Source organism: Pinus tabuliformis, chromosome 8 (genome assembly GCF_031772625.1).
Source record: "Pinus tabuliformis cultivar Carrire ecotype Pingquan chromosome 8, CPIR1, whole genome shotgun sequence".
In the NCBI taxonomy this organism is placed as follows: domain Eukaryota; kingdom Viridiplantae; phylum Streptophyta; class Pinopsida; order Pinales; family Pinaceae; genus Pinus; species Pinus tabuliformis.
The window spans coordinates 464,981,261-464,993,280 of record NC_142294.1 but is presented as its reverse complement, the minus strand read 5'-3'; the positions used below and the strand labels follow the sequence as shown (position 1 = coordinate 464,993,280).

Below are 12,020 nucleotides of genomic sequence, written 5' to 3'. Positions count from 1 at the left end.
TTAATATGCCAATCTAATGCTTGATTAGCTATGGAATCAGCAAATGAGTTTTTTGATCGTGGAATATGAATAAATGTGATAAAATTAAATGATCTTTGTAATAAATGCACTCTCAAAAATTGGCGATATAAATAAGGATCTCTCACGCAATATATGTTGTTTAACTAAGAAACCACCAGTTGTGAATCCAACTATACTACTAACAAATCAATACCAAGAGATATTGCTTTAGATAGTAAGTTAACCACAGCAGTATATTCGGAAACATTATTTGAAGCACATTTGATACATATGCCTCTTGAAACCAACAACTAACCGGATGGATAGTAAATCATCGAAGTTGTGGAAGCCAAATTCCAAGTATGTCGACTAGCACCATCGAAGAAACCCTAGATATACCAAATAATCCATCGATACCTACCAAATAAGATCAAAAATATCGATATGACTATGAAACCTATAGAAAGATATGCACAAATATATACAATATCTACAACCAAGCAAATGCTAGGCAGAATCCTAGGCATAGTACTTTTTAAGATGGAGCCCATTTATGGGCTCTGACAGCTCGCCAATTTGTAAGTGCCATTTTTTAAGACCTTTTTAATGATAAAAGGACAATACCAAATGTGTTTAAACTTACCTTCCCCCAAGGTGTCTTTGTCTTCGTCATAGACTAGGACAAGGTCACCTTCAGAGAAAACCCTAAGACGCACAACCTTATCATATTGGACTTTCACTCTCTTTATATGAGCTTCGTTAATTGTGGCAGCATCTCGACGTTGCTTGTCAAGATGTTCCAAATGAACAAGGTGTTCTTCAAGACTAGAAGTGTATGGAAGAAGTTCTATAGCTAATTTAAGAGAAGGAATTTCACATTCCACATGGAAGATCGATTCCAAACCATAAACTAGTTGAAAAGGAGTGAAACCCATAGCGGTCTTAACCGACATCCAGTATGCCCAAAGTGCAAGATATAACATGATATGCCAATTGGATCGAGCCTTATTAATTATTCTTTGCATCATAAATTTCAGGATTTATTCATGCCTTCCACCTGACCATTGGCCTTAAGATAGTAATGAGACAAATTCTCCTGCCAAAAACCCAACTTGAGAGCCAATTCAACCATCATCTTGTTCTGGAAATGACTGCCATGGTCAGTGACAATCTCCTTTGGAATACCAAAATGAGAAATGACTTGGTTGAAAAGAAACAGGGTTGTTGTTTCACCATCATTCACAACAGTGGGCATAGCTTCGGCCCACTTAGTAAAGTAGTCCACTGCTACAATAATATACTTATGACCCTTTGCCGAAGGCAGGTTAAAAGTTTTAAAATCAATTCCCCGCTTTGTGAATGGACTGACAATAATAACAGGAAAGAGCGGAGCTAGATGAGAGTGTATTTTCCAAGTATAAACCTGACAACGATGGCATTTTTTGACCACTTCAACACAATATTTAAAAATCAAAGACCAAAAATACCCTGCACACAAGATTTTTGGGTTGTAGCAAGCCCAGATAGATGACTGCCACAAGCTCTATTGTGGCAATCATTCAACACTGACTCAACTTCTCCTAAGGTTAAGTAGCATCTAAGGATTGAATCAACATTGCGATGATACAAAGTGTCACCGATAATATCATAACTTTTCACTAAGTGACGCAATTTTCTTCGCTCATCATTTAAAAAAGAGAGGGGAAACTTTGAAGTATAAAGATATATTATAATATCTCCATACCAAGGATCTTGTGAAGAAATAAGAGAAATATTCTCATTAGGGAATGATTCCTCATAAACTATTTCTTCTTCACAAGGCAAATCTGAGATTAATTCCGCAAATACTAACTGTTAGTGTCAGTGCCTTCACACTTCCGTCAGTGATCAAATTGCTCTTTTGCATTCATGTTAGGTGTCTCATTCAATCAGTTACATTCCATTAGGTCATGGATCAACTGATGGTAGTGGTTTCATTTCAGTTTCCCTCATGTCATATACCTACTGACTTGTTCAAACATCTTTCCAGTCATTCCAGTTCATTTCATTTTTAACCAGTCCTAGGGTTTAGTTTCATTAGGTCTTAGGGTTTGTCATCATGGTCATTCAGAATAAATAAAGTGGTCAGCAGACTAGGGAAAATTTTAAGAACAACCCTAAATTTATATGTATAATAAATGGGCTAATCCCCATGATACATAGGAAAAATGGGAGGCAATTTTATCAATAATATAATATGTATATATAATGTTTTTGGCAAATCTCTCACGAGATTATATTATCTTGTACAGTGATGGAGAATCTTTCACTGAATTATAAAATCTTGTAAGATCTTGGCAAATATTTTACTGAATAATAAAACATTGTGAAGTCTTGGCGAATGTTTTGTTAAAATATGAAACCATATATGATAATAAGAAAACATATTCATTAAACTATAATATACTAACATACATGTTTGGAAAAAAGAAACATAATTTTCTCTTCCTACAAACAATGTTCCAAGTTTCAGTGGCCATGTTTGTCAAGGTTCTTACAATACACTCTTTCATATCCTTCTATTAGTTTTGATAATATTCCACAACAAATTTCTTGTAGGTGTTGATATTGACCACAAGTTCTGTCAAGGTAGGAGAGATTAATCTTTTCTCTACAACTTTTTTCAAGCTACCACTGTTTTCAAGTTATCAAATTTCTTTCTTAAGCTACCACTTTTTTCAAGTTATCAAATTTCTTTCTTATTCCATAGACTCCAACTGCGAGATAAAAAAAAAAAAAAACACATCAAGTTTGTTTACCCCAACACGCCAACAAGTAGCAAGCCCCAACTATATTATATAAGAAAGTATTAGGTATCCCAAAGGCTTGAAGGGGATCTAATTGAAAGAAGTGACCATTGTGAGAAGCCTTCCAATCAATATATGAATATATAAATGTAGATTTATTATTATTTTAATTAGAAATCTTCAATTAAATAATAAAATTTAATTACGTCTCTCCCAATCTAAATTGCTTATTAGCATAATTCACTATCCTCATAGGTCTCCCATTTTTTAACAGCATTGTAACATGTAGATTAATTTCCTTTTTGGTGAACAATCTCCACCTTTTAGGAAAATATGGTGTAGTGGCTCCAACCCCTACAGATCATTAGGACAAACTAAGAATAGCACAGAATATGAAAGGTTGTACAAACCAGCTTATTTTTCAAACAAATAATCCAACATCAGTACCTAAAATTTTTCATGAAGATATCATATTGAGAATGTTTGAAAAATGGTGGGAAATCTTCTGCGAGGGTGATGCGGAAAGAGTGATAAGGTTTCACTATTTTGAATTTTTTTTGTTAAATCAGAAAAACCAATATTAATGGAGATATTGGTATTTTTTACTAAATTTTGTGAAGTGACTAAATGTAGCTTTAACCATTCACCTTAAGATGTTTTTACAATATAATTTCCTAAGTCTATTCAATATCTTCATTATCATAAAAACCAACCTATATCCATCTTAACTCCACATCTACCACTCTTAAAGGGATGAAATCTATTTATCCCTCTGAGCACTTGGTAGACCCAGAATTAAGATGGATCTAAGATGATAGAATTTCCCCTTTAAATAGTCTATGCTCACATGAATACCATGGTATTACCATGGGTCAATACCATGGATTATCATAAACCTGGAGCTTAAAAATTACTATTAGTAATTTATAAAAATTAATAAAATTAATAATTGATTTTTATATAATTTTTTTATTTTAACCAAGTTAAAATGTTTAACATACATTAAATTACAACATCCATTTTTACTCTTGATCCACCAAGCCCCGAGAGGGATCAAATATTTTTTCACTCTATGCTCGTTTGCATATCATGATATTTGATCCCTCTCGGGGCTTAGTAGATCCACAGTAAAGATGGATGTATGCTGGTTTAATTCCCCCCTTTAAATAGGCTACATTCCACGTGAATACCATGGGTCAATACCATGTGCAATTTTTATTTTTATTAATACTAATATTAGGGTTAATAATGTTTTTTTGCATGGTATTAATAATAATCTAGCACATGGTATTTGGCTCGTAGTATTTTTCCCATAGGTTTCACCTAAATATAATGCATTTTTTTAGTGTTCGTAAATATAAGGTGACTTATGAAGTAAATATAAAAAAATGTTTTATTTATTTACCATACCTCTCGTTTATTTATATTTTTATTAATTTACCATACCTCTTTTACAAATATTGTATTTGGCCCATCGGATTCACTTAAATAAAACCTCTTTTTTGAGCCTTCATAAATAGAAAGAGGGTTATGGACTAAATATAAAAAGAGGTTTTATTTATTTACCATACCTCCACTTTATTTTTATTTTTATTTGTTTACACCCTTGCATGGATATAAGGTGATTTATGGAGTAAACATTAAAAATGTTTTATTTATTTACCATACCTCTCATTTCTTTATATTTTTATTAATTTACCATACCTCTTTTATAAATATGGTATTTGGCCCATAGGATTCACATAAATAAAACCTATTCTTGAAAATTAGGGCGAATGGAAGGTTGTAACTCCTTTTTTACCCTCTCCCTTAAAATAAGGTGGGCTAACCTCCATACGTAATTTTTTTATAAAATAAATTTGAGGCGATTTGTAAAAATGTACTATGATACAAAATATTTGCCCACTAAAACTTTAAAACCCCTTAATTTCGCGTAAGGGCGAAAATTCGCCCCTAAAATTTTCCATGCAGAAGACACACGAGGAGGTTAATAATGATCAGAAAAGTCAGAAATTGTTAATTTGTAAGCTTAATGAAGTTCTAACCTCAAAAGTTGTTTTGAGGTAAAACAAAGCATTGGTATTTTTCATGTAATTTGATGTAATTTTATGGTTTCTATATGTAATAAATGATCACATGCTGCTCCTGGTCACCTGATGACATTGCCAAGCACCTGCCACTGCAAAAATCAAGTCATCTTGAGCACCAATCCACCTGCAAAAGCAAAAGAGAACAAACCCTAATTTCCTCTCCCACTGAGCTAGGGTTGGCTATGGGATCAGAGATATCTGAGCAAAGGAGGCATAAGGGATATCAAAAGGTATGAGGCCATTTCATATCATCAAACATCAAATCTCCATCATTTGTCGAGAAGTCATTCCAAGGAACAAGCCATTCATCACACATAAGGGACAGTTTTTCTTCAAACTGTGTTTCTAAGCAAGAAAATATGAATTTGGAAAAAGTGAGAGAGGTTTTTGTCCCTCAATGACCCAAGAAGAAAATAATATTTCATTTTTTACACAACTGTCATGGTTTTAGAGATATGTCAAAAATATAGTTGCCTCAGGAGAGTTAATGCACCTCTGTAATGACCTTGGGAAAATCAAGATTTCTCCTAGCCTGCTTGGCCAAACGACTTGCTGGATGAGTAAAATGATAACTAGACACAAAGAGCTTTCTAATGAGCTATTATGAGCTCAATTTGGAGTTGAGGAAGACCTTCAAAAGTTGACTGCAACATCACTATGCATTTAGGCAGCCTCATTTTGCACATTTTGACCAGTCTTGGGAGATTGGGCTTTTGACAAGGAAAATGACCTCCACATTGGAAAATTCAAGGTGTTCTGGAAAGTAGACTCGATAAAATTCCAACTAGCTATCACACGCCCAATTTGGACACTGGGAAGGCCTTCAAAACTGGTCTACAAAAATGTGTTGTGCATTAAATTGGCGCTGCGCACCTGTTGGGTTCTACCAGTGTAAAATTACACTGGCACTGCGCATTAAATTAGCATTGTGCACTTGCTGAAAACACCTCAAAATTGCTATCAAAACACCTCCAAAGATATTTAATGCTTGTTCAATGTAATTTTACCATTCCTCCTTGATAAGAAAGAAGTGTGCTTGATTTCTTGAGTGTGTTTGGCATCATTTCATAGCAAACCCTATTGGCATTGAAAATTTCTCTCACAAACCCTAAATAAGCTAAAACTACCTTTCATAAGCCACCAAAGGTCATTTGCTACTCTTCTCCTTCATTCACACCTAGTTCACCAAGTCTTTTCACAATCCATCAGTCATTAAGCCTTATTCCACTAAACCCTACTTTCTACATCAAACCCTAGCCCTAATACACTATTCACTAATCCTAATTCCTAATTCTTACATTCCTACTATCCCCATTCCCTGATCAAACTCTACACCCTAATTCCCAAGCACTTTTCACTCCCCTCATTCCCCTCATTCCCTAAGAATTCCAAACTCCCACTCCCTCAAGCATTCACACCCTCATCCTACACCTCACTTACCTTATATTTTTAAAATCTCTTCATACTCATCTTGTTATCACTACAAACCTTCATTTCACATCACCTATCACATCACCAAAAAACCCATGGAGAGAGACTTAGACTATGAGAGGGAGGAGGAAACTTTCAGTGACACTTCCAGAGAAGCACATGTGCCAAGAAAGCCACACAAAAGGGGAAAGATCATCCAGGAGGAACCTATCAGTCTCACAGAGTTGCTTGCTTGTCCTCTTGGAACAAGATTTGTAATGCAAGGATAAAGAGGCTAAAAGCCAAGCTAAGAAGAGCTTTGAGGAGCAAGAAAGAACATGATAAACTCAAAATCTTGGCTGAAGCATCATTGGCTCAACAAAGCACCTAACAAGGATCCCTCATGCCAAATTTCAAGAAATTTTGAGCATTTTTTGTCATTTTTGAATTTTGAAATTTGAAAAACAGGTTTTTCCAATAGGTGTGCAGCGCCACTAGCGCTGCGTTTTTGATGGGGACCTCTATTTGCAAAATGGCCTACATATTTGGAATCAGCATGGAAAAATAAGTCAACTCAGAAATATTGAGAAATTTTGGATAAGGTCTTGGCCACCAAAAGGGAAAAAACACCCAAAAAGTGCCCTCTCTGCCACTTTTTTGCCACACAGGAAGCAGTCTTGGGAGAATCAAATTTTGGAGGGGCAAATGAGCTCCAAATCAGAAAAATCAAATTGTTCCAGAAACTAGACAGGCAGGGCTTTCCAACAAGCCAACTTGCACCTAATTTGGACACTAGGAAGGCCTCCAAAACTGGCCCTGAAAAAGCGTTGTGCATTAAATTTTTGGCACTGCGCATTAAACGAATTTGCCAGTTTTGCCTAAATTTCCAGATTTTTCCTAGTTTTCTTGGAAGTTGACTTTTCCTCATTCCTTGGTAAATTTATGCATGGTAAATGATGTATTTGATGTAAATATGGATGAAAAACACCTCATAGGGTAGATACATCAAGTTTCAAGTGGTTTTGATCATGAATGAATTGGTTTCCTAAGTTTTAGAGGCAAGTTGTTCCACTGCCTACTTTTGTGTTCCTAGTTTAGATATGGTTGAAACCACTCCTCTTCTCATGGTTTCGACCCCTGATAGCTAGCTTGAGTAGTTTCCTTGCCTATATCATGTACTTTTTTATTCATTTGTAAAGGTTGGACTCTTGTGGAAGCTCTGAACTCTATTGTATATCTCTACAACAGTTTGGCAAGGAATAAAACCAAGTTTCACAGCTATTTTTGTGGGATTCTTGTGACAGTGAGTTTATGTATTGTTTCTTCTTTGTAATGAGTTTTTCTTATGTTTTATATGTATCCAAATCTATCTTTCTCTTCTAAAACTAAATGAATCAAGGTGAATAGACAAAATACATTGTTGTGCTTTGTCTTGGGAATGCATTTGGTTTTCAATGTTTTCAACTATTTGAAGAGGACTCATAGTTTCTTTATGCCCTCCTCAACTCCTCAGTTGTCTTAAACTACCATCTCAATCCATTTCTAATACATAAACCCTTGTCTACCTCACCCCACAGAACATGACTGTATCCCTAAGTTGATTTCCCGGACCCAATCTGCCTTCTCCATTTAATCCAACAACCCAAACCTAAAAATCAAACCAGAAACCCTAAGGTATTATATCTAGCCTAAAATCAGCATTCATTTTAGTCATCTCAAGACATAATTGCAACCATTCTCATTGAGATTGACAAGGAGAGAGCCCTCTCCCGACCTGGTAGGGCTAGCTACCAGGTTAAGCATGGTTTGTGGTTATCCTAGGATTGCCTCCCTTCAGCCTGAGGTCGATCTAGGCTCTAACACTAACGATTTCTTAGATTTTGATGACAAGAAATCAAGGTTGAATTCTTATAAAATAACAATCCATTTTTTTTATTTTCCCCCAATCACTCACCTACTCAGAACAAACTAAAACGGATTGACAGCCGCCAAGACAAAAAAATTTCTAAGCAGAATATAGTGCCTAAGTCATTGGATAGCATGAACAACTACCAAAGCTAATTTCTCTACATGAGAATATCGTGGTTCAGGACCTACCAAGACTCAGCTCAGATAATAAATTACGTTCTCATGGAGAGCATCGTCTTCTTGAACCAGAACCATACCGCTCGTTGATTCTGCTGCAGGGAGATATAAGAAGAAATCCCTACTATAATCAGGTGGACTCAGTAATGGAGCAGAGGTCAATGCTTTTTTCAAAGCATCGAATGAGCGTTGAGAAAAATTGTCCCATAGAAATGGAACTCCTTTCTTCAGCAATCGCATAAATCCCTTTGTAATATCAGCGTATGTTGACATTATGATGCATGTGTTGTCCTTGATGGAAACTCACTTGTATATGGTAACTAGATGAATCTATAGGAAAAATCAGAGGTGACAGAATGATGGAACACAGAGATATCAGAGGTGATAGAATGATGGAACACAGAGATATCAGACGTGACAAAATGATGGAACAGAATAATGGTCAAAGGTTTGATACAGGGAGATTGTTTTAGTGTTGTCCTTGATAAGAAACCTACCTGATGAGTTGTTCTTAATGACAACCTATTTGATGAATGGACTACTTGATAAATATATAAATAGGATGTGACAGAATGCATGGAAGTTGTGTTTACAGATGTGACAAAATGCAGGGCAGTTCAAAGGAATCAATTCAGAAATTATGTATGATGGCAACTCACATTGTAACAGGTCTATTCAGAGGTAACAGAGTAATGGCACAGAAGAACAAGATGATGGGACAAAGGACTTCATATCAGAATCAAGAAAATGAAGAAAAAGAATTTTTTAAGTTGTATTAAGTTGTATACGTTGTTTACCCTAGTCCAAGTAGGGTATACACGCGGGTACACAAAACAAAAGAAGCGTATACGTATGCACGCACTTTCACAAGAGTAAAAGCACGTATGGGATGGAAAATTAAGTTTATAGTATACCAAGGGTCCATACCATGGTATTAACCCATAATCTTGAGTGGAATAATGGTTACTTGATCCCGCCTAAGAATACCATGGGTTCTAAGTGTTTTTTTGTTGCATGGTATTGATAAAAGGATAAATCTATATAAGGAACTGAATATCAAAGTGTGAGCGTGTGCAAGTAATGAATATCTCATGAAGAGTTAGATCAAAAGAAAATATGCATGTTATGAGTTTTTGATGCTTTGCTTGATCTGAACTAAGTATGCACCTAAGTGTTTGATGATGGATGAGATCTAATGATGGATCAGGATCATAAGACCTAAAATGATTTATCATTATGTGATCTGATAATGGATAAAAAAATGCTTTGTTCTTTAAATTCTATGATATGGGTATATCTGAAGTATGGAATAGCTGGGAAGTTATAAGTTATTATTTGTATATCTATACGTTGGTTCGCCTTGGTGAAGGTGCATATACATGCTGGTTCGGCACTTCCAAGTAGCATATGCAAAAGAAAATCTTTTTATTCAGAGATGATTGATCTATCTAATCACTGTTGTTTTTTTACTGTTGTTTTTCAATGATGTCTTCATTATATTTGAAAGTAAAATTGATTGTATAAGGAGATTGAGTCTGGTTGATTGATTGATTGAGTAAGAAGGGTGATATTTGCTGCTATCTGTTTAGAAATCTGTAATATGAAAGTATATCTTCAGAATGTCTTTGGGCAGTATAGTTTATGGCTCAGGGTAGTATAGTTTATGGCTCAGAAGTTTTATGATTCAATATCTTTAGTGGTATACGCAGGTTGGGTTACAGAAGCCAGTGTATACATGCATGTTGGCTTCATTGAAGTAGCGTATACATTCTGACATTCTGACTTATGATTTTTGAGGTTGAAGTTGATTTTGGTTATTGATGCAGTATTCTGGGTTCAGTTATGTGTTCTGGTTACAATGATCTGACTGTTCCAGTTGATTGGTTGAATTTTGATTAAGTGTCAGTTGATTGGGCTTTGAGTGAATGGTTGATTAAGTTGTATCAGAAATTGATGATTGGGTGATTCAGTTGTGTCTGAGGTTTTAGTGATTATTTGATTCAGTTGTGTCAGAAGTTTCAATGATTGGTTGATTCAGAAAGTGATGATTGGGTTTCAGTTATATCAGAGATTGATGATTAGGTTTCAGTGATTGGTTGATGCAGATGTATTTGATGGATGTATTTCATTAGTGATTGATTTTGAGCTTCAATGTTACTGATGGGTCCAGTATGAAAAGTTGATGAAATGTGGCCTACATATTGTGTTGATGTGTACTACGAGTATCTAGTATGAAAATTTATGGAACGTGGTCCCTGTAGGAAGAGTGAAGGTGGTAGCCTTATGTAGGTCAGCACCTACGTACTGGTAATCATATCATTCCAAGAGCTAGGGGGTTGTATCTCCCTTCTAGTAGTAGCTGGAGAATGAGTGAAGGTTGTTGCCTTCTATAGGCCGGCGCCTACGTACTGGTAAAAATATCAGCCAGTACAATAGCTAGGGGGTTGTAGCTCCCTTCCAGTAGAAGCTAGAGAACGAGAGAAGGTTGTAGCCTTCTGCAGGTGGGTGCCTACGTACTGGTATGAGTCTGTTCCAGTACAAGATTGTAAACAGTATTTTCTTTATATTAAAAAGAAGACAGAGACGACAATTGCAGTTAGTTTTCTCTCGCATTAGGTTTCCACCTTAAAAATTGGTGTTCATGTGTGTTGCTTATGTGTGATGGTTTATCTTGTTATTACAACACATGGTTACTTTTTATCTAATGTTTAATAAAGTACTAATGCATTAGCTGAAGACAAACATATGATGGATTAACTGAATCATAAGTTCATTGGATATATGCTAATTGTCTTAAGAACAGTCGTGTACACACGCAGGTTCGGTTCAGTAAAGTTGCGTATAGAAATATGGAATTGAAATGTAAAAAGTTATTGATTTATAAATATTGATTCACCCCCCCTTCAGTATTTTTCCCAACAGCGTAATTGACAATAAATCTCCTCAAAAATTTGGCTTTTCCTTGGAGACTTTGAAGTTGACGAATGGTAGATGGGGGAGGCAACTGAAGTATTGCCTCAACCTTGAAAGGATCTACACGACTTCCTTCAGTAGATACGATGAATCCCAATAATCGACTGGATGTGATAGCGAAAACGCATTTATTCAGATTCAACCAGATTTTATAAAAACAACATCGCCCAAAAACCAATAGAAGATGATGAGGATGATCAATTCTCTTTCTAGAATGAGCAGCTACGTCATCCAAATAAGCTTCAATGATATGTTTGATATCATGGAAAGCGTAGGACATGGCCCGCTAAAAAAGTAGCTCTATCATTTTTAAGGCCAAAAGGAATATTTTTATATGCAAAAGTCCCCCAGAGGTAGATAAAAGTTGTCTTATGTTGATCTTCAAGATGGATAGTAATCTGATTATAACCTGAGAAACTGTCCATGAAGGAGAAAAACTCATTTCCCACACATTCATCGACAATCTGATCAATAAACGGTGTGGGGAAATTATCTTTAGGATAAGCCTTATTTAAATCCCTAAAGTCTATGCATACACGAATCGTTCCTTGTTTTTTATCAAGTGGGACTAGATTCGAGGCCCACTCAGTCACCAGAACAGGGTATATGAAACCCGCCTTGAGAAGCTTATCAACCTCAACTTTGATAGTTGTCACTTTCCTAGGGTTTAATAGAT

At 35.6% G+C, this 12,020-nt stretch overlaps 1 protein-coding gene across 1 annotated transcript; it reads right to left on the bottom strand.

Moving 5' to 3' along the window:
• Positions 1-331: 331 nt before the first annotated feature.
• On the bottom strand, positions 332-935 carry LOC149236058 (uncharacterized). The gene is made up of 2 exons (XM_089368758.1): positions 644-935; positions 332-417 (listed from the first exon to the last, which is right to left on the bottom strand). The coding sequence occupies exons 1-2, from the start codon at positions 933-935 to the stop codon at positions 332-334; spliced, it is 378 nt and encodes a 125-aa protein (XP_089224884.1).
• Between the last annotated feature and the right edge of the window lie 11,085 nt (positions 936-12,020).